The sequence below is a fragment of the Pygocentrus nattereri genome, chromosome 24, assembly GCF_015220715.1.
Source record: "Pygocentrus nattereri isolate fPygNat1 chromosome 24, fPygNat1.pri, whole genome shotgun sequence".
NCBI classification, from domain to species: Eukaryota; Metazoa; Chordata; class Actinopteri; order Characiformes; family Serrasalmidae; genus Pygocentrus; species Pygocentrus nattereri.
In genome coordinates this window covers 8,106,997-8,130,740 of record NC_051234.1, presented here as the reverse complement: position 1 = coordinate 8,130,740, position 23,744 = coordinate 8,106,997, and the positions used below count along the sequence as shown (strand labels likewise).

Sequence of the window (23,744 nt, the reverse complement as noted above, 5' to 3'; positions counted from 1 at the left end):
AATTTTTTTTAAAATTAAATTCATAAAAGCTTTTAATTTGAAATCAAACGAGCGCTGCCAGCGAGGGCGGCTAGGATTGATTTTTTAAAATTATTATTAGTCTTCAAAATCAGAAATTCTCATGTTGTTTAAAGCTTCCTCACAGAAAGTCAGAACATAAAATGGTTAAAAATATATGCACATTGTTTTATAATAGTTTTGTATCTTGTTCAGTCATCGCGGTGGAGTACATGCAGGGCATTTTAGGGCAAAACGGTCCCCAAAGTAAACATATTTATTCAGAATTAGCACTTAGCATCCTTAATATTACATACAAAAAACTCAGAAGACTCGTTTAGGTTCACTGGTGTTTTTTTGATAGTAAATAAAACGGGTACGTGTGTGTTGTAGACATTGTGAGCCCGGGTTCCGATCAACACCACGGTAAAGAAAGTGAACCATTTCACATTAGATCCCTCTGAATGACTCTGTTTACACCTCGAGGACCGGGTTATTCAGAACATTTGAAAAATTGATGGAATTCCCTTTTAGAAATCCTTCAGAAAATACACATTTTCACAACATCGCGCTATAGGTGGCAGTTTATGAGGAGCCTGGCCTCTTCCTATTTCCCCCGTTATATCAGAAACAGGACTGCAAAACACGAGCAAGTCCTCAATGAATGGGAGTGAATGAAGTTAAAATAGTTCCTAATCACGACCACAGCTTTCCTTTAATTTTAGGAAGTAGAAGGATGTAGTTCACTTAAAAAAAAAACAAACAAAACAAACAAACAAAAAAAAAAACAACAGCAGTGTTAAAATGTTAAAATGTTTATGCTGCTCTGTGTTGAGGAAATGATTGTGTTCTTTTACATTAAAAATATTTAAGCATTTTTAAACTATGATTTTGCTGAAATGATCCATCTTAACCCATTCATTTTGGACTCACTCCGGAGCGCCATCTAGCGTTTGAGAAACCCAGAAGAAACACCACAGAGTGGGAATTCTCTACAGGTTCTCTGAGTGGCAGTAAAGAGCCAGCTGGCGTTCAGTCTGTCGAGGAGAAGAAGAAGGTGCTGAAGCCCATGCTTGCATGCATCCACAGGCTGTGGTCAACAGTGCTGTACAGCCTTGTGTCACACGCAGGACTAAATAACGGTCATATCAACAGGACACTGGCCTCGTTTTGTGTATCACAGCTCTTCTACTCACTTCAACCCACAGACGCCTTAATACAAGAATGGGAGGACAAGCAAAAGCCAAGAAGAAAAGCAAGTCTAAGAAGAAAGACAGCTGTGGAGGTAACAGCACATTGGTGTTCACTTAGACTGAGATAACAGCTACCTTTTCCTGAGAACTGCAGTGTTTTATACACACACACACACACACACACACACACACACACACACACACCCACCCCAGATCAGCCTGTGGGTAGATACTTCTTTGGTACCTATCCTTGACATACAGTTTCATTGTTTTGAGGAAAGTTTGTTATGTCACTGGTTGCCTGGGAATGTTTTCGACTTGACTGTAAAGATGAGAAAGTCTTCTCATCTCTGTTGCTTTGTTTCTTCTTTCAGGTTCTGGACATACGCTTCTGTCGCCTCAGGAGAAGATGAAGGCCAAAATGCAGGAGAAGGCCAAGAAGAAAACAGCTGAGAAGTACACCGTTGACCAGTTACTGGAGAAGGTTTTTGTGTTCAGTTTTATGTTATTCATAATTTTCATATTTGATATATCACCGTGGTTACAGCATGTACTATCCCGTTTCTCAGAAAGTTGGGACACTGTGCAAAATGTAAACAAACACAGAGTACAGTGATATGTAGGTCCTGTAGAGCAATGACAACATCTAAAATTTGGAAAAAATTGTGCACATTTTTAATTTGATGCCAGAAACATGTTCCACAAGGGCATGTTTACCACTGTACTACATCAGTTCTTCTTTTAACAGCGCTCGCTAAGTGTTTGGGACCTGAGGAGACACTGCTGTAGTTCTGAAAGTGATGTTTTCCCAGTTTTACTTGATTACTTCAGCTGCTCAACTGTTCAGAGTCTCTTTTGCCTGTTTTCTTTTGTTTTTATAATATGCCAAATGTTTTCAGTGGTGACAGGTCTGGATTGCAGGCAGGCCAATGTAGCACCCTAACTTTTACTATAGAGCCAAGCTGCTGTAAAACATGCGGAATGTGGTTTGAGTTTGGACCCAGAGAAGGTGGCGGCGTTTCTGGATCCTGTTAATTTTTGGTTTCTTCTTTGTTTGAGTTTTAGTTAGTGTATTTTAATTAGAGTATTTGTGGAAGCAGCGATGAACTGTTTTCACAGACAGTGTTTCTGAGCCCATGCAGTGATTTCTATGGAGCCCCGCTTGGGGTATCCTGTATAAATAAAAATAATGTGTGGTCACGAGTTTGTAAGGCGTGGGAACGAGATCCTAATGCATGGCCACGACTTAGTAAGCTGTTGTCTCATTCCCACGCCTTATTAATTCATGGCCATGACTTAGTCTTCTCGTTTCCACGCCTTAGTAAGATGCGCACATCATTTTTTAAATTTATCCAGGATGTCACTAGCAGGGCTCCGTAGATTTGCACTACAGAATCGTGTCTGTTTTTAATGCTGTGCTGCCTGAGGGCCCCAACATCACGGCCAGACAGTATTGGTGTTTGACCTTGTCGCTTGCATCCTGAGATTTCTCCAGATTCTCTGAATGCTTTAATGTTATTTTGTACTTCAGATGATGAAAAGCAAAAGTTCTTTGCTATTTTATGTTATATTATTCTTGATCTAGGCTATTGCACTATTTGATCATACAGTTTTTCCCAGAGTGGTGAGCCCCTCATCTTTTACTTCTGAAAGACTCAGTCTCTCTGGGATGCTCTTTTATACCTAATCATCTTACTGACCTGTTGCCAATTAACCACCAGGTGTTTTTTTTTTTGTTATTACACAACCTTACTGGTCTTTTGTCGCCCCCGTCCATTGCTGTCTGTTATTTACTTGTACCAGCACATCACACACTAACACACCGCCACCACGTCAGGGTTACTGCAGTGCTGAGAGTGATCCACCACCCAAAAAGTACCTGCTCTGTGAAGGTCCATGGGGTCCTGACCACTGAAGAACAGGGTAAAAGGGTGAAACAGATGGACTATAGTCTGTAACTGTAGAACTACAAAGTGCACCTATAGAGTAAGTGGAGCTGAGAAAATGGACAATGAGCGTAGAAACAAAGAGGTGCACTTAATAAAGCCATAACCTTTGTCTGGATTCTGGCCCCTGGAGGGTTTTTACCCCCTCTTCTGTGTGTTACTGTCAGTCAGTGGAATTTTCTGCTACCTCACTGCATCGCTGTTGCAGATTTTTTTCATTGTCTGTTGGAGTCTTTTCAAGTGCTGAGGTCAGCTTTGAGCCTCAAGTTAACTCTCCAACTGTCAAATTTTGGGCCCAAGGACAATCTTGAAAATTTCTGTTAGCTGTCAGTGATGCGTAGATCTGGTCCCTGTCTGTGCAACAGTCAGAGACCACCCTTCCTTAATTTAACTTCCAATAGAAACAGCTCATTAATTTTTCTGGAGATTCTGAGGAGGGTAGAGATAAGATGGAGCAATTGCATACGAAAAAGGGAAGTCAAAGGACAACAAGTGGAAAGCACTGGTTTCCAAAACTGGAGCTCAAAAATTATTCAGAGAAGTGGGACAACATTGTGAGCTCTAGTAAACTTCCAAAACTGCCCCCGTCAGATAAACAGCACTTGAAGCTTTCATCTCTGAGAGAGAGAGAGGAGAAAATCGAGCTGCTCCAGATCTGAAAACATTCACAGGTGTTTCTGTCCGTCCTTCCACTGTGAGACGACTTGGTGAGGGGTGTGTAGCTGCTAAGAAGCTGTTACTGAGTAAAAGGAAACGGTCACGTCAAGTGAAAGTTTATTTACATAGCACTTTTGAGAAAAGTCAAATACAGCTTTAGAGAAAAATCCAGGTCTGAGCCCCCATGATTGTCGTCAATGGTGACAGTGGAAAGGAAAAACTCTTTATCAGCAAGAGGAAGAAACCTAGAGAGGAACCAAGACTCAAAAGGGGAACCCATCATCCTGTGGTCCACACTGGATAACAAGCAATAGAATATCACAAAAGAAGTACCTTTGCGAATCAAACAAAGGAGCTGCTTTGTTCCTCTGGACAGTGGTCCTCACTTCAACATCACTGAATGTGTTTGAGGTTACTTGGATTGCGAGAAGCAGAAAATGCAACCAACTTCTGTGACTAAACTTTGGAGATGTGGAAAAACATTCCTGTAGATTTCTTTGGAAAAGCTGTAGTTTGGCAAAAAGATTGGAAACACTAAATACTGAGAAATCTGGTAGTATATTTCGTTGTTGAGGATTTTGTGTAATTTTATGGATTATCTGCACTGATCAGGCGTAACATTATAACTGTTTTCAAACACCTCAGTGTCGCTGCTGGACTTAGAATAGTCCACCAACCAAAAATATCTAGCCAACAGCGTCCTGTGACAGCTGATGAAGGACTAGAGGATGACCAACACAAACTGTGCTGCAGCAGATGAGCTATCATCTCTGACTTTACATCAACAAGGTGGACTGACAAGATAGCAGTGTCTAATAGAGTGGACAGTGAGTGGACACATTGTTTAAAACTCCAGCCGCACTGCTGTGTCTGATCCACTTGTACCAGCACAACACACAGTAACATACCACCACCACCACCACGTCAGAGTTACTGCAGTGCTGAGAATGACCCACCACCTGAATAGTACCTGCTCTGTGAGGGTCCATGGGGGTCCTGACCACTGAAGAACAGGGTAAAAGGGGGCCAACTAAATATGTTGAGAAACAGATGGACTACAGTCTGTAACTGTAGAACTACAAAGTGCAGCTATACAGTAAGTGGAGCTGATAAAATGGACCGAGTTTAGAAACAAGGAGTTGGTCATAATGTTGTGCTTGGTGTATTTTCATTACGCTGAAATATAAGTAAACTATTAGTTGTTTTGCCTGGGAGGTAAAAATGAATGAAGGATGTTTTCTGACTCCTGCACAGTGCTGTAGGCAGTGTCTTCTAAAGGAGTAACTCTGGAAAAAAATTGAGGAAGAAAAATGTCCACGTTGCGCAGCTTATTAATGAGACTACATGCATATATTGAAGAATTCCCATTTTCCACAAAGCACATTAGCCATGCTTACAGGCAGCCTAATAATCCGTTAATAATCTGACTAATAGCTCACTTGGACTAGAATACTTCCATGTAAACGTCTCAATCGGAATAGTCTAGTGCGATTGAGGTCTTCAGAATACGGTGTCTATCTGACTGAACAAGGTGGGTAATCCTGTAAATAATCAGTCAAACAGAAGAATAATATCTGTGTAAACGCCTGTATCCGATTACATTCCCTATCGGAAAGTTTAAGTATGTTCTGCATGTTTGTTGCTTAGTGAAAGTTTATAACGCTCAACATGGCGGAGCAAAAACTGGTCTGCAGAGGAGGTGAAGTTTATACTCTTATCTTTAAAAGATGGCGGTGGGACGGATGTCCAGCTTATGTGTCTCAGAACATGACTTCTTCCTTCTTTAATAAGGACATGTGAAGGACATTTTCCTGAGTGTGACATCATTTTAAAGCAGTTATAAACACAAGCACTGCTCACTGCTGCTCATCTCACTCTGACTGGACTCATGCTGGTTGTCATGGTAATGTCTACACTAAGTGACTCTCTCTCTCTCTCTCTCTCTCTCTCTCTCTCTCTCTCTCTCTCTCTCTCTCTCTCTCTCTCTCTTTCTCTTTTTCTCTCTCTCTCTCTCTTTTCTCTATTTCTCTCTCTCTCTCTCTCTCTCTCTCTCTCTCTCTCTCTCTCTGTCTCTCTCTCTCTCTTTTCGCTCTCTCTCTCTCTTTTCTCTCTCTCTCTTTCTCTTCTCTTCTCTCTCTTTGTCTTCTCTCTCTCTCTCTCTCTCTCTCTCTCTCTCTCTCTTCTCTTCTCTCTCTTTCTCTTCTCTTCTCTCTCTCTCTCTCTTTCTCTTCTCCTCTCTCTCTCTCTCTCTCTCTCTCTCTCTCTCTTTTCTCTTCTCTCTTTCTTTTCTCTTTTCTCTCTCTCTCTCTCTCTCTCTCTCTCTCTCTCTTCCTCTTCTCTTCCTCTTCTCTTCTCTTCTCTTCTCTTCTCTTCTCTTCTCTTCTCTCTCTCTCTCTCTCTCTCTCTCTCTCTCTCTCTCTCTCTCTCTCTCTCTCTCTCTCTCTCTCTCTCTCTCTCTGTGTGTCTCTCTTTCTCTCTCTCTCTCTCTCTGTCTTTCTCTCTCTCTCTCTCTTCCTCTTCTCTTCTCTTCTCTTCTCTTCTCTTCTCTCTCTCTCTCTCTCTCTCTCTCTCTCTCTCTCTCTCTCTCTCTCTCTCTCTCTCTCTCTCTCTCTCTCTCTCTCAGACAGAGGAGTGTATGGACAACTTTGACTTTCCCATGGCAAAGATGTTCTGTCAGCGTGCCCTGGACATTGAGCCTACCAACCTGACCATTCTGGACATGCTGGGAAACATCTGTGCTGAGCTGGGAGACATGGATAAAGCCAAACAAATATCCTTACCAGTTGGCCGGTGTGATGTTGCGGCAGAAACACTGAAATGTGTTCTGTCCAGGCGGACGTAAAGCCATGCTTGGCGCCGGCTCAGTCGACTGAATATGTAGCTTTTTGCAAGGCGATTTGTGTTAGATTGCGTGTGATGAATGAAAGAGCTTCGCTCCTTGACAGCTGCGTACGTCTTTCTGAAGGCAGTGGAGCTCAGTCCGGAGGAAGGCCACGGCAAATACATGTACCTGGGGCAGATCCACACGGGCATGGAGGCTGTGCAGTATTTCAGCAAAGGCCTCGAGGTCATGCTCATTGTCCTAGACAAGCAGACCCAGGAGGTACAGTTTAAAATGTTTTTCCTTCTTTTTTTGTTTTCTGTGTAATTGTGTTGCACACAGAAAAATATGGACTTGTTTCGTTAAGATGATAAAATCATTCAGAGTGGTTTGATGTGAAATGCACAGTTTCATAGAAACTTGGAGTCTGAGTTGTGGTGGTGATGGGAGCCAGATGTCTGAGGAGTTTAGTGCCTCTATAAGCTCAATCACTTAAAGATATTCCAGAGAATCGTTCTGAATATACTACCTGATGCCTGAGTCATTGAGTGTGTTTACATGGCAATAATAATCTGATCATAATCAGATTTCTGCAGTTATTCAAACAGTCATGTAAACACCATACTGCGATCTAGAAATCCGATTAAGAAATCTGATGGCTGGATTTCAGCTCAGTAATCCCATTTCTCAGTGCATGTGAACTCTTACTCTGATTTCTTTCGGATTTCTCAGTCTGTGCATGTGCAAAACAGATGGCGGTACCGGAAATAAGTACCTGAAACCAAATACCTGCCTGACAAAATGATGGATTTAAATATTCTTCATCTTCTAGTTGACACATTCATATTTTCAGGTGAAGTGGTGCGATGTTTTAAAGAAAAGCCGCAATGTTAAGTTTGAGTTTTAAATTTATGGCACGTCTTCTTCTGTGAGTTTATTGGCTGGTTGCAAGGCGGAAATCTGATTACTGTCTGACTCATGTAGACCAGAAGTTTCCCGTTTATCCGATTATTCAAGTGCATATAAATGCTTTAATCAGATCACTGACCAAATCTGATTTCCTGCAGGTATCAGATTAAGTGTGTGTAAACACACTCGTTGTTTTCTGTTGTTTTTGGTCTAAAATGTATTTACTTTTTTTTTTCTTCCGATTTTTATCGTTTTACCATCATCAGCGTTGTCCACATCACACATTTAAAAACTCAGGAGATGCATATGCTTCTGCATTTTTTTATTTTTATAGTAAACAAAATTCCGATATTTACATTACATTGCGACTCCCGGTTCCTATCACTGCCATTGTAATGTAAGAAAATGCAAGTCAGTAAGTTTCCATACAGTGAATGCTTCACATCAAGCCACTCTGAATGACTTTACCCCTGAATAATTTAACGATGCAGACACATTGAAAATCAGTGGAATTCTCAGTTTTTTTAATATTTCTGACATCATGTCCCACACGCATTGAATAATGCAAGCTTGTTTTACAGACAATATAATCTAACTTGTATTTATATTCTGAGGGTCATGACACAGTAGAAAAGTTGGCTAGCTGTATTGGATATGAGCTGGACCAACCCTGGACAGAGGATTTCTAGGAATGAGGTCAACTTACTATGGCTTTAGAGCGAGACTTTGTATAGACTGCATCTGCACACTTAATTAATACAAGATGTAGAACAGTAAAATGGGTCGTTCTGTAGCTAAATTCCAGTTTTAACACCTTTTCATGCCTTTTACTCTTTAAGAGTCTGTATGTGGGCCAATACCTCGCTGTCACATCTTTCTGAAGACTTCTTCAGGGTCCGAGAATGAATCGATTCTGCAGTGTAGGTCTAAGTTCGCTAAATCCTCTGTGTTTTATGATTGTGTTTTGCTAGGCCAGTGATATGGGAGCAGCTGCCATGCCCTCGGAGCCTTCTGTTACCGTGAAGGATGTCTCTGTAGCCTTCTGCTCCATCGCTGAGATTTTCTTCACTGATCTTTGGTAATTTTTTTTTTTCTACCTTTTTTCTTTTTTTTCAACTTCATTTCTCTCTCTGTCTTCCAGCCTCCTTCTCTGTGCACATCTATTGCTTTGTTTCAGTCCATTGTTCTTCATTCCTGGTTGTATCTCTCTCGTTACCCGTCCTCCTCTCTCCTCTCATTTCCTCATGCACCTTCTTATCAGTCCCTCTTTCTCCTGCTATTCTTTTGCACACTTGCTCATTTTTTTATCTTCTCACACTTGATATGCTGACGTGAAGGTTATTCTGCACCACCTTGGATACAACAGTTTGGAGGACACCTATTATGAGAGGCAAGATATAATCAGAGATCAGCCAGAAGTGGGAAAGAAGATTTAATTACTATGATATGCAGTCGATCTTATCAAATATAGGAAAGAGGACTAATAATGCTTGAAATTACCAAGTTCAATCAAATTACATTTCTTACCCATATGTGGTAGAAATGATATGCTGATGTGAGAGGAATCTAGCGGATTACAATCTACTGAGTTTTATGGAGAGGAGGTAACCAGGTGAAGAGCAGAAAATAGTGCTGCGTACTTGATAGTCAGGCCTTTATGAGTTGGTAGTTTGAGTTCAATTTAATAGCAGTGTTGACAACATAACAGGTTGACTTTCAAATTAGTCCTAGGATGCCACCTTTCCAAGAAATCAGTTCATCAAATTTCTGTCTTGCTGGCTCTAAAAGACTCACAGAAATGGCTCACAGTCCTCTGTTGCAGTGCCCTCCAAACAGACTCTAGAAACAACATACTGTATGTGCAAGGACTTTTCACTGGTAGCTTCATGGATTGGGTTTCCATGGCGATCACTGTTACCGAGCAGCTGCATGCAAGCCTAGAATCACCATGAGCATTGCCAAGTGTTGTCTGGAGAGGTGCAAAACACACCTACGCTACATCATCTAAACCCAGTCTTAGTCTGGGTTTGTTGGAAGCCAGGCTGATGATGCTTGAGCCAGCGCTTAGTGCTAGCTATAAAGTTTGGTGGAGGGGGAATAATGGTCTTTGGCTGGGCCTTTTAGTTGCAGCGAAGGGAAATCTTAATGCTATAGCATCTATTCAGACTCTAGAGGATTATGCGCTTCCAACTTTGTGGGCGAGTTTGAGAAGGGCCCTGTATTACTTCAGTGTGCGGTCCTTTAAGAAATGGTTTGCTGAGTTTGGTGTAGAAGAAACTGCTCTGGGTTCAAAGAGATTTTGAAAGAAATGGCTGAAAACAGCTGTAGGAGAGTGAGGCTGCAGTGTCCAAAAAAACAGTTAAAAGTCTGAAAGCAAAGTTTAGAGAATCTGAGGACACGAACCAAAGAAGTGACTGTGCCCTTTTTACAGCTCAAACACATTCTGGGTGATGTGCTAGCTGTCGGTCCGTGAAGCTTCATGATGGCTCCTGTGATGCTGGTGAAGCTGAAGCTGAATCTCCGGGAGCCACTGACGTTTGTTGGCAGTCGTGATTGTTTACCTCTGGATGAGCCGCATGAAGCAACATTTATAAACAACATGTTCTTTTGCGCATGCGGGTCAGTTTACGAGCTGATCTCTTTAGATTGATGACACATACAGATCACATTTAAAAGATACTGTGAACAGCCAAACAAAGAAATCAGATTTGGTGAGAAAATCAGAGTCGGGCCACTTTTACCGCCGGTGTAAACGTAGCCTATTGCTCTTGAGGATGAATGGAAGTCAACCCTCATAGCCATGTTCCAAAACCTACTGGAGGGCTTTAGGAGAAAAGTGGAGGCTGTTAACAGCAAACAGAGGGAACAAACTACCTGTAAATGCCTTTACTTTTGGATTGGCATTACTGCTGTGGCTCACCTACAGGGGTTTAACTGCCAGGGAATGTTCCCACCAGATGAACTGAAAAAATAAATGGCAAACCATCTCCATGATTGTATCTCCAGACATCTCAACCTACTACCACTAGCTGGTTGACTAGAAAACTGTCCAGTTGACCAAAAAGAGCCAACAGTTTATTTCTGTTGTCTGTAATAGTAACGTCAATCTGGCCCAGAATGCTTTGGGAACATGGACAGTACTGTCCTTAAGCAATTGAGTGGGTTATAGTTACTATTTTGCAGCTAGCTACATCTGGAGTGGCTTCTTCTTTAAGAATCAAAGAGGGGTCCATTCTAGTAAAGCAGGCTGTCATATGAGTGAATCAATCAGTATGTAGTCAAAACCGCAAAAAAGCAGCTGGTTTTCAAAATGTAGATCAAGCTTCGTTCTAAAAACTAGACTACACTGCAGTACCAGTGGTGAATCGCCATCAAAAGTTCTTTTAAGTCTAGGCTTAGGCTAAATCTGTGTTTAGAAAACTGGCCCTAGATATGCGGAAAGTACACCTAGATGAGTTTAGCAAAAGCAAACAACCTGGACTGTGGAGGACCACAGTAGTGGATGATGAAGAATAATCCTAATCAAGAAGAAGAACCCATTTTCAACTGCCTGGCAGGATCATGGAGAGAGGGATCCTTCAACATGACCTCAGAAGATTCACTACTAGATACAAACCACTGTTTGATTAAACCTCAACATCAGAATGACCAGCTAGCGCAGCTTTAAAAACGGTCATCTTATTTGTCCATAAGATTAACCTGTAGCAGAGGGATGGAAGGAGCAAGGAAATTAAGTCTAACAGAAACTGTGAAACTGTGCATTTCACAAAAGGGAGTCCACCCCTCACATTTCTGCAAATTTTTTCTTATATCTTCTCATGGGACAACACTATAGAAATGAAACTTGGATATAACTTAAAATAGTCAGTGTACAGCTTGTATAGTAGTGCAGATTTACTGTCCTCTGAAAAGAACTCAACACACAGCCATTAATGTCTAAATAGCTGGCAGCACAACTGAGTCCACCTCACAGCGAAAACATCCAAATTGTGCCCAGTTGTGTCATTGTCCCTCCCTGGTGTCTCTAAAGTTACAAGGTTGCAGGTGTGAATGGGGAGCAGGGCTGTTAAATTTGGTGTTTTGGGTACAATTTGCTCATACTGGCCACTGGATATTCATCATGGCACATCATGGCAAAGAATTCTCTGAGGATGTAAAAAATAGAATTGTTGCTCTCCACAAAGATGGCCTACACTATAAGAATATTGCCAACACCCTGAAATGGAGCCATAGCATGGTGGACAAGGTCATACAGCAGTTTTCCAGGACAGATTCCACTTGGAAAAGGGTCGACCAAAGAGGTTGAGTCCACGTGTTCAGCATCATATCCAAAAGTTTGCTTCAAAAAATAGCATGAGTCCTGCCAGTATTGCTGCAGAGGTTGAAGAAGTGGGAGGTCAGCCTGTATTACACTGCATTACACTGCACAATGCAAGTCAGTCTGTATAGCAGTCATCCCAGAAGGAAGCCTGTTCTGAAGCTGACACGCAAGCAAGCCTGAAATAGTTTGCTGAAGACAAGCTGTCCAAGAATATGGAATAGTGGAACCATGTCCTGCACCACACGGCAGTTTTCCAACTTGATAACGACCCCAAACAAACTTCCATGATGACAACTGCCTTTCTGAAGGTAAAGGTGATGGACTGGCCAAGTATGTCTCCAGACCTAAACGCAATTGAGCTCCTGTGGGGCATCCTCAAGCGGAAGGAGGAGGAGCGCAAGGTGTCTAACAGCCACCAGCTCCGTGATGTCATCATGGAGGAGTGGAAGAGGGTTCCAGTAGCAACCTGTGCAGCTCTGGAGAATTCCATGCCCAAGAGGGTTAAGGCAGTGCTAGATAATAGTGGTGGTCACACAAAATATTGACACTTTGAGCATGATTTGGACATGTTCACTGTGAGGTGGACTCACTTGTGTTGCCAGATATTTAGACATTAATGTCTGAGTATTGAGTTCTTTTCAGAGGACAGTAAATCTATACGGCTATACAAGCTGGACACTGACTACTTTAAGTTATATCCAAGTTTCATTTCTATAGTGTTGTCCTATGAAAAGATATAATGAAATATTTGCAGACATGTAAGGGGTGTACTCACTTTGGTGAGATACTGTGTGTGTGTGTGTGTGTGTGTGTATATAAAATATAGCCATTTTATATGGTATCCAAACTAACCAGTGAGCCTACATGTGTCTTCTGAGTTTTTATATGTGATGTCGATACTTTGCCTTACAATGCCCTGCATGTATATCACCTCTGCCCTGAAGGGATTAAAATAAGTTTTAGATTAGAACCTCATCACAAAGCAGGGTCTCAGGAATGGGCAACATATTCCTAACCATTTCATGTCATAACTTTCTGTGAGACAGCTTTGAGAGGCGTGAAGTGCTTCAGACGTCTGCTACCACTGTGAGCAATTCTGACTTGGCAGGTTTCTCTAAAATGGAGCATTTCACACCAGACCACTCCGAATGACTTTGTTTACATCGTAATGATTTGGGGCTGTCGGATCAGATTTTACAGGAGTTTCTCGAACCGTGCCCTGCGTCTTTATGTGTCAGCGTCAAATGCACAGCCTCGAAAAGAAGGTCGGGCTCGATGTTTTGGTCTTGTGTGCAAAATTCGGCATTATTCTGATGAAGATGAGAGGAATAGAGATTCACTTAGTTCTCTTTGAAGACTCTTTCAATGTGCTTGCAATCATGAGATTTGTGTGCTCTTGGAAGGAGTCTGAAACACTGACATCACAATGTTATTCTGCACGTTGCAAGCAGTTACACATTTCCACCAGGGAGGTCTTTAAGGCTACGTTCACATTCCTAGGCTGAAGTGGCACAAATCTGATTTTTTTTGCCCTAATGTGACTCAGATCTGATGTTTTCAGGGCTGTGTGGACACAAATCTGATCTTTTTTCAAATCCAACCTGAGCCACTTTCATGTGGTCCTAGATCGGATACGTATCCGGTTCGTGGCCATGTGACCATGCTCAGATTGGAATTCATGTGCTTTTTTTTCCGACTGCGCGTGACCATCATTCAGCATTACTTTGGCAACAGCAGTTCATCTCCCCTTTTCGCATTTGTCTGGCTCTAAGAATGAAGCTGAGAGCTGATCAGAGTTAATGATCTTCTCAGCGAAGCTCGTTCTGACGTTATTGAGTAGGATGTGTGCATGTGGGTCATTTCAGGACGTTAGATTAATGACCGATTTGGATCACCTAAACGAGTGTGACCCATCGGATTTGAGCAGGAAATCAGATGGGAGATTAAGGTCGCGTGGCTATAAATCCGATACATATCTGATCTAAGACCACATATGAAAGTGACTAAGATCGGATTTGAAAAGATCAGATCCGAGTCAGATTTGTGCCACTTCAACCTGGTAATGTGAACATAGCCTAAGATGCTCACCTTGTCAAGTCTTCACAGTCTAAGACAATGTTAAGAAAACATTTAAGAATATTTATTATATGTTCAAGAATACCACATAACCTTAGAACTGCTCTTGAGAAAATAGTTATAAATAAATAAAGAATATAAGAGAATTCTTAACTTTTTCATAAGAATGACGTTAGAAAGTTTTAGGCATCTAAGCAAATTTTTAAACAATTTACCTCAGCAGTGAGTTTATCAAAGTATACATTAGAATAAAGTCGTATTCATAATTCAAATAAACAGAAAAACAATAAAAAGTAGCGAGAGTGGGTCCATTTTTTTTTTTCCCTTGACCCCTTCAGAGCTGCCACAGAGACTTGTTAATGTCATCAATTACATCATGAGCACAAATTACGAAGGCACTGATTGGTCGAACCAGGAGCTTCTTTTATATATATATATATATATATATATATATATATATATATATATATATATATATATATATATATATATATATATATATATATAAAAGAAGCTCCTTTGTATTATTTTATAAAAACAATTTTTACAGAGCAGATCACTGAAGAGACACCATCTGTTTATAGTTTATAGCCCAGAATTGTGGGAAAATGGGTCGTCTTTCAGTAGAAAACCAAAGTTAGTTCAGCTTCTTTTATTCTAAAGGTTTAAATTGACATCACCGTCTATTAGACTGGAAAGAAGAGTCACGGCCTCATACCACGCCCAGCTTCTGTATGTAACTTATGAAATATGAAAGTTATGAAGAAATGAGCAATTCTGACTCAGTAAATTTCACCAGCAAGGCGCATTTCACACCAAACCACTCAATGATTTTGTTTACGTCTAAACCACTGAATGAGAATTTAGCAACATTGATTTCCCCTTAAGAAGCTTTTCTTCCTAAAGACACGATCGGGTATCCGGCCTCTGGTCATTCACTGCTCAAAAAGCATTGAAAATAGTTTTGTTTCTGTTATTACTTACTTACCTAAATCTGTACTGAAGGATGCGTAACTGTTGTACTGTATAACTGTATAAACATTCTTTGACAGTATGGAGGAGGGAGCAGCTGAGCGCTGTAAGGAGGCCATTGAGAAAGCTCTGCACTATGACCAGCACAACCCTGAAGCTCTCCAGCTAATGGCCAGCTACCTGTTCAGCGTGGAGAAATCTGAGGTACGCCTCCACAACTGTTCTCACATCACACTCACTGACCCGTTCATCTTTTCAGTTCACTTCGCTAGCAGCATTAGAAGTGAATGGAATTCTAGCCAGCTGTTAACTAACCATCAGGATTATTGACGTTCCATAAATTCTTCTCATCGGTGTGCTTTGATGGGTGTGGGATGACATTGGCATAGTTGAGGCCCATTAATTTAAGGGGACACTTTTAATTAAGAAGTCTTAATCAGCAAAGGGCCCCATAGCAGCACTCAGAAACGAGTTGTGTAACTGTGAGAGAAAGAGAGAGAGAGAGAGAGAGAGAGAGAGAGAGAGAGAGAGAGAGAGAGAGAGAGAGTGTTAGCCGGGTCATGTCTGAGAATATATTAGCCAATTTAATCGAGAGCGCTTGTCTAAGATATAATACCACATAACCAATTCACTCTAGCCTGAGGTAAAGCTGTTGTGCTGCAGTATCTCTTTCAGCCACTAGGTGGCAAACTGGTTTTAGGCAAACACGAGCAGGCAGCGCAGCAGACTTTGCTTCTGTTTAAGCTCCAGATTTGTCCACACTGCTCTGTGCAGGTGGAACAGGGACAGGCGGTCCCTGCAGGAGTTTGCAGTCCGAAACTCATGCAGATTCAGCCCACCACTGCAAAGATTGTCCAGTGGTCCCTTTATTTGTGTTTTGTGTAAGTGATAAGCGCTTGAGCTTATAGTAGTTTTACGCTACATGGGTTCTGCAAGATGAGCATAGATGATTTCAGCTGAAGACACAGCAAATAATTCCCAGGCGTTTTACATGAATGTAAACGAATGCCTGATTATTCAAATGGTCATGTGATCGCCATACTCCGAACGAGAAATCGGATTAAGAAATCCGATAAAGAGTCTGGATTTGAACTCTAATCAGATCTCTCAGTGCATGTAACCGCTTACTCTGATTTCTTTCGGATTTCTCAGTCTGAGCATGCGTGAAAACGGACAGCGGTACGGGCAATAAGCGAGCAGCGTCGCCGTGAGATGCAGCAAAACGCTTTTGGAGTGACGCTACGTCTGTCACGTCTTCTGTGAGTTTATTGGCAGGTTATAAAGCAGAAATCTGATTACCGGTGACTCTCGTAGACCTGGAGTTTCCCCGTTATCTGATAAGTGCATCTAAGCGCGTTAATCTGATTACTGACAAAATCTGATTTTCTGCAGTCGTCAGATTATTAAGTGCATAAAGACACAATGTTGGTGATGCTTAGTTCAGACTCAGACTGAATATTTGACTGCAGTATGGTGAAATATAATATGGTGCTTATTGCATAGTTTGTGTTTCAATGTACAAAAATGTGTTAATATAGCTTTTAATCTTGAGTCTGCACGTCTTTATGATCTTCTTTTTCAACAGTATGATTAATTTTCCTACATTTAAAACTGAAGCTGAAGGGCACTTCATTACATACATCTTGCTTCTACACACATTATTCATTTTAGCAGCTCCACTGGGGCTGTCGAGGGCTGGAGGTTAGGGATCTGGCCCTGTGACCGGAAGGTTGCCGGTTCGATCCCCAGGGCCGACAGTCCATGACTGAGGTGTCCTTGAGCAAGACACCTAACCCCCAACTGCTCCCCAGGCGCCGTGGATAGGGCTGCCCACCGCTCCGGGCAAGTGTGCTCACTGCCCTCTAGTGTGTGTGTTCACTAGTGTGTATGTGGTGTTTCACTTCACGGATGGGTTAAATGCGGAGGTGGAATTTCTCCGGTTGTGGGATCAAAAAAGTATCACTTACTTACTTACTTAACATATAGGTGCACTTTGTTGTTCTGCAGTTACAGACCGTAGCCCATCTGACTTTATCTGTGGTTTTTTCTTTTGGTTTCCCCCTTTACCATGTTCTTCAATGGTTATCATCAATTGTCAGGACCCCCACAGGACCACCAGAGAGCATGTATTATTTAGGTGGTGGTTCATTCTCAGCATGAGCCATTGTGACTGACTTTACATTTACAAGGCATAAGTGGACGAACTCCAGCAGCACTGCTGTGTCTGATCCACTTGTACCAGCACAACACACCCTAACACGCCCCCACCACGTTAGTGTTATTGCAGTGCTGAGAATGATCCACCACCCAAATAGTACCTGCTCTGTCGGGGATCCTGTGGGGGTCCTGACCACTGAAGAACAGGGTAACAAAGTATCAGAGAAACAGATGGACTACAGTCTGTAACTGTAGAACTACAAAGTGCAGCTATACAGTAAGTGGAGCTGATAAAATGGACAATGAGTGTAGAAACAAGGAGGTGGTCATAATGTTATGATTGATCAGTGTATTTATTACTGTATATTGTTTAAATTCAACAGGTAATTACATTATTCATGGAAGTTACATATTGAATTATTTACTTCTGATGTTCCTCTGTCTTTTGATTTGAGTGACAATGTAGCAAAAAAAAAATATATTTTTTTAAGGCAGGAAAGACTTCAAATATCTCTATTTCTACCTCCAAACAAGTGTGGAATGGATTGAAAGTTCAAAATCCACACTTTTAACGAAACTTCACAGCTTGTTTTTAAGGAACCTGGAGTGGAAATAAATAAGTAATTAAAAATGGCACTGTGGTTTTATGATGGTGAGAACGGTTCCTTCTCAGGGAAACGTCTGTCCCCGTTAATTTCCATCTGTTCTTTCTCTCGTCTCGCTCTCTCCGGCTCATCACCTCACTCTCAGTGAAAGAGCGAAGGGGTGTAACTGAAAGGCCTGTGTTGGTTTAAGCCAAACACTATTGGTTGCATCTGGTTTTGAAAAGCAGAAAGAAATTGCACAATAGATACACGACTTGTGCTTCATGGCTTTGTTTTTCAGGAGGGCCGTGACTACTTGATAAAGAGTGTGTCGTCATGGTTACCGAGTCTACAGAAGAAAGAAAAGTCCCTGGCAAGTTCGGAGCAGCCTGATGAAGAGGAAGAGCCGGCACAGGTGTGTTTGTTTGTGTCTTTCTTTCTGTATGTTTTCAGAAGAAAATGATGTAACTTTGTAAAAACAAAACGAAGGAAGACAGGAAGGAACTACAATGTCAAGGTCATCAAAATTATGCAGTGCTTTTTACAAAAGCTATGCCAAAGTCTTCGTAGGTGTTGAGGTTAAGGTTAGGATTAGGTTTAGGACTAGGATATAGTGTCTTAGTAAGGTTTTGGGGCATCACAAGTTGCCAGAACAGCTTTGAGGCACCTTGGCATAGAACAGAGGTGAGCACATCGAGCGTTAAGAAGATCCATTTTGTCCTTTCAAACCAAAATCAAACCACCTTGGGAGCCACAACGTTTAATGTCCATTTTACCATCGTGACTGTAGATGTGTCTCAGCATGTATTAATGTACTAGTATAGGCCAAAAATATGTCAACAAAAACACAAACTTACTTTGCTCTGCTTTAACTTGGGTATAGCCGCTTTTCTCGCATCTCCAGCAGGAAACTTTTCCAAAAAAAGTAGAGTAAAATTTCTCTCAGCGTTCAGCTTTTCACGCCGCTTCTCATTCAGTTTTTCTCATTCCACCTTAAATGGCGCCTGAGGCAGAAGGATGTAACTACTGCGCCATTTAAGGTGGAACGGGACAATTCAAACAAGAAGCTGTCGATTGAGAAACTGACTTCAAGTTCATGAGTGTTTAGTGTTTGTCAGTTTCTTGTTGCAGATTAAACGTATCAGGAAACCAGCTGGAGTAACTATAAATGCCAGTGAGTCCATTTGTCTTAAAATTTTTGATGTTTGTCTTAAATCTTTTTTCTTTGCCTTTTCGTTAGCTACCAGCTAGGTGAAGTAGTTGTCTGTGTTGCTATGGAGACCAGCAGTCTTCACTCCAACCTTCAGGGTTAAAGGGTGAAATAGCAGTTCTACATTAACTCCGTCGGGGGAGGGGTGGGTTGGGGTGGGGGTGCAATGCCATCCTGAAAGAGACCACTCCCATCTGAAAGGAAAGCTTGTTTTCTTCCTATAAGGATTCAGGTGGATTCAAACAATGTCAGCAAAATGTTCCCCCACAAACCTAACATCCATTTGACCTCTCCAGTGTAAGGGTCAAACATTCAGGCCTGTACGGTTCTCTTTGGCACACCACATGCTCTCACCCAGTTGTGAAGAATATGGTGAAAGATGGCTCCCTGACCTTTTCACCGTTTTCCCCACGTAGGTAGACCAGTGCCTGTGGTTTTGCACCATCGGTCCAACCCAGTTTACTGATGTTTTTCTCGTTGATCTGAATTCAGTTTGTCAGTTTAGTCACTGTGTCTCTTGAAACGCTAGCTAGTCGAGTAGTCTTTGCGATTGATGTTCCTGCTGTCTTTACTCCTTTTGTCATCAACTTGAGTCCGCACGGCGTTCCATTCATGCCACAGAGCATGGTAGGATTTTTATTGCATAGTTGTATCATGCAGTAGCATCTGTACTCGTTATGTTTCTTCACTTATTCAGGGTTTTCTTTTAATTTGTCGCCTGTCTGTAGATCAGTTTTTATTACATGTAGGTAGGGCTGGTAAAAGATTTCATATTCGATTGATACAAATCATTATTTTACGCTTAAGTTTGAAGGCTGATTTTTTTGCTCCTGGGTGCTCAATTGCTGTTTTAAACGATCCTTTATGGTCAGGTCATGACCATAGCACTTGCCAAACAGAGGAACATTTCACAAATCTGTCATGGGACAGTGGGTGAAAGTTTCGGGTCAGCTGGAAAAGCATGGCTGGAATTTTTGTAATAGTTTTAAATTAAGAAAGAAAACAGATGTGTATCTTGTGACAAATGCTCAGTTATTTGGTTACAACTGTTTAGTTTTTTAGCACCGTCTGCTTACTACGCACCACAAACATTAGCTGCCTCGGTACGCCGGTGATCGATCACTCCTACCACGTCCGTGTCGGAGCATATCACAGTATTCAGACACAAGCTAGCAGACGACTGGATTTCTCTATTCTAGAAGCTAGCGTTCTCCCGCTCTCCAATGCCTCACAGCTTCCTCAGTTTACTTTCATTTAAATCAGGGCTATAACTTAATGAGCACGCTTCTTTCCTTCACTTTCATTGCTTGGGAATGCACTAATACTAAAATATGACGGAGCTCTGTAACAGTGCGGTCATTGTGAGGAGCAGACCTGATTTAATGCCACTGATCTAGTCCCTCACACTTGCTCACAGGAGAACAGATCACCAGTCACTCCACTCAAACAGGGAGTATATGCCTCCACATTTCAGACATTGCTAAAGTATATTTGGCAACTAATTTTTCTCCTTTGCCCCCCTGATCATGTTGAAAAACTCAGAAGTGAGCCCTTTTGTGGTGACAGCAGAGTAGTGTCACTTTCCGTGCAGTAGAAAATGCCTCCAGGGCTGTTGCTAGAATGTGGAAGACTGAGAATTTTCTGTTATATCGAACAGTTCCTACATTCCTATCGAGGAAAGTTATATCGTGATAATTATGACCCAGCTCTACATGTAGGTAGTTTCAGATCTATAGCACAGGTTTAAAAGATTCATGCAATGTCAAAGCACCATAATTTACAACCGTGAGGCACCTAGGAACCAATCACAATCCAATTGAAAGAGGGGGTCATAGAGTTTCTGACTGTCAGTATGGCAGTGAACGTCCAATAGCTCAGAGCAATTGTCATTGGTATCAACAGTTCCAAGAAAAAGGCCCCCAGCATCACCAGGTCTCACGCCTTATGACTTTAAGTAACGGTAAGGATTCTATTTATGTGCCACACCCAACAACACTGGATGATCTCGGAAATCGCACCGTAAATACGGTGACACCCAACATGCTCAATCCAGTATGGGATGACTTTGACTATGGCGTTGATGTCACCCGAACAGCTGGAGGAGGTTCATATTCAGCACTTGTATAATTACATAATACATTTTATGCTCATTTAAACCATTTACAGTTTACTGCTTTGATCTTTTAATGACTTACAAGTGAAATAAATCATTTTAAATGGGATGAATCTCTTTGTCTTCGCCTTGTACGTTTGCGACTTGTTTCATATCCTCACACTGCATGAAAGCAAATGTGAGTGCTTCAGCTGTTTATTCGTTAATCCATCAAGAATGGTATGTTTTGTTTGGTTTACGAGCATAAGAGAGTTTGAGGGTGGGCCTTCCTTGACCCTACTGTTCCGGTGACCAAACAAAAAAGCAGTCCTCCACGAAGCTCTCTTGAACTTTGAAATGAGTTTTCAGACAGAGCGAGGGAACGGAAAGAGGTAGAGACTAATCCTTTCATTTCGAGCCCTGTGGCACTCCTCTGCGAGGCAAGCCCCTCGGCCATACACTCTCACGCACACACAAACGCACTTCTTGACCCTGTCCTCTCACGCAGACAGCCTTCCTCTTATGAAACTTAAATACCCAACGTTTTCCTCAAGGCTACCGAGTGTTCTGTTCTCTAAATGGATGCACTTGGCTTTCTGCACCCAAATTAGTTTTTTTCAGCATGTCTGTGAAGTGGAGTCGGCGTGAAATGAACCGCTGCTCACCTGAAATTGCTTGAGGAGCAAATTAATAAAAGTGCTTGTTTATTCCTGTATTGATTTTTGTCAGGGTGGGGGAGCTTGTCCGCCGCAGGGATGAGGCTGTGGAGCGCTGAAGCAGGGTTGCCCTGCGTCCCGTGTGCTTTCCGTATTGAGAACACCGCATCGTTGATGTGAAGCATCACTCTTTCCTGGGTGCTTTTGTTTTTGTTTGTTGGAGGTGCTCTCAACGAGTGAACGCCACACATCAGTGTGTACATTCGGCAGCAGCATCGAGTGTAGCCTGCTGTCACTTACAGGGTTTTTTTTTTTTTTTTTTTTTTTTTTTTTTTTTTTTGGTCACCAGCTTTGAACGATGCACACAAAAGCTGTTGGAGTGGTAATTTGTGCCCTCTTACGAAGAATCTTTAGTCTTCTAATGGTGAATAAGGAGCATAAATTTATGATTGTGAAGTCTGTGGTTGTGTTCATGTTTTTCATGTTAGAAATGGTGCCAAACTGGTATGAAAGCTTTGTTGCTGATGATGATTTTAAGGGGCTAAACATCGAGAGAACCCAGAATATTGGCAGCTATAAAATTACATTGACAATGTTATGTAGTGTTGTGTTTGTATTGTGTAGTTTGTACAGAAGTTTCAGTAGTTCCCTTAAAAAGATCAAGAAAAGTGTTTAGTTTGGACACATTTGACATGCCGTTTTAGTACCTAGGCCCTGTTTACATTTGCCAAAAATGAGGAATTTGGTGCAGGTTTCAACATAAAACGAAATCCAATAAAATATCTCGCTGTTGTCGGAAGAAAACCTTGTACCTTCAAAATGGGAACTTTAAAGGAGAAGGAAAAAACCTACTTTACTTTTAATGGAAGTCAATTGAACCAGACGTTTTTCCAAGTGATTTTGGCTCAATTCTCTAAGTCCATTTATTGTAAAATTTGCATACAATGTAAAAGGTGATGGCTATTTTTAAATTATGTCAAAAACTGAGAAACGACCAAAATGGACATACAAGGTTTTCCTAGGATTATTGCCACAAAAAAATTACACTGTTGTGAAATACCAGCTCACTTATATCCACTAAGTTTCAGACCGGCAATGTCTTTAAATAGTCAGATGTACTAACAGTTACAGGCTCTAATTACAGTAAAACTAAATGTTATTGAGGTGAAAACAACACGGCTCCACAATAATGTGGCTGATTGCGATGAAAAGACTAAATTACTGCATTATAATCACTCATGGTTGCTCTATTGTTTTCCCATGTATGTCCATAGAGTTGTTGACCCTGAGTAGATGAGGTAAAGACTGAGATTACACAGAACCAGGGCTGGAAAATGCATCATCACATGCTCCTCTGCTGTAAAGCACAGGTCGGACAAAAGCCTTTAATATAAGTTAGGTAATTGGTCAAAAACACCAAACCACACAAAAACACAAACGAAACCACATTTATCTTCTGTACAACTTGTTTATTTCTCTTTATCATGTTCCTTATTAACAACTAGAAATGAAACTTTTAATTTTTCCCTGTTTTTTACATTTACTTGCTTATAAAATAGTTACAACCTGAAAAAGTATATAGCATATATTTTTTAGGACATACAGCCTGTTACCATATTACCTTATTATTCCCCTCTTATTACAGATTTACTACTCAAATTGGTCCCACTACATATGGTCTCTGTGTAATTACACATGAATAACATATGCCTCAACACTACTAGTGATTTAGTCAGTGTCACAGATTGAGAAGTACAGCCCATGTAATTACACAAGTATAGCAACTTCCGTTTTTATACATGTAATTACACAAGTGGATCTTTTACCCACTTATTACAGATCTACTATCCAAGTTGGTCCCACGTTATATTGTCGCTAATAACTTTGTAATTACACATGAATAACATGCATCAACGCTAACTACTAGTTATTTAGTCGGTCACAGATTGAGAACAGAAGTACAGCCTATGTAATTCCACATGTATAGCAACTTCTGTTTTTGACACATGTAATTACACAAGTGTATCTTTTACCCACGTATTAGAGATCTACTACCCAAGTCGGTCCCACCTCATATGGTCTAATAACTGTAGTTACATGAATAACATGTACAGCGACACTAACGATGGTCAGTGTTACAGATGGGTTACAGA

At 41.3% G+C, this 23,744-nt stretch overlaps 1 protein-coding gene across 1 annotated transcript in view; it reads left to right on the top strand.

Annotated features, from left to right (window-relative positions):
- The first annotated feature begins 1,014 nt into the window (after positions 1-1,014).
- Positions 1,015-23,744, top strand: part of si:dkey-12j5.1 (probable assembly chaperone of rpl4) — a 215,966-nt gene continuing 193,236 nt past the window's right edge. The window contains exons 1-7 of the mRNA XM_017695782.2: positions 1,015-1,282; positions 1,565-1,674; positions 6,417-6,563; positions 6,747-6,896; positions 8,495-8,601; positions 14,973-15,096; positions 17,935-18,048. Of these exons, the coding sequence (XP_017551271.2) occupies positions 1,222-1,282; positions 1,565-1,674; positions 6,417-6,563; positions 6,747-6,896; positions 8,495-8,601; positions 14,973-15,096; positions 17,935-18,048 (813 nt within the window). The 5' untranslated portion in view covers positions 1,015-1,221. The remainder of the gene's footprint in view (positions 1,283-1,564; positions 1,675-6,416; positions 6,564-6,746; positions 6,897-8,494; positions 8,602-14,972; positions 15,097-17,934; positions 18,049-23,744) is intronic.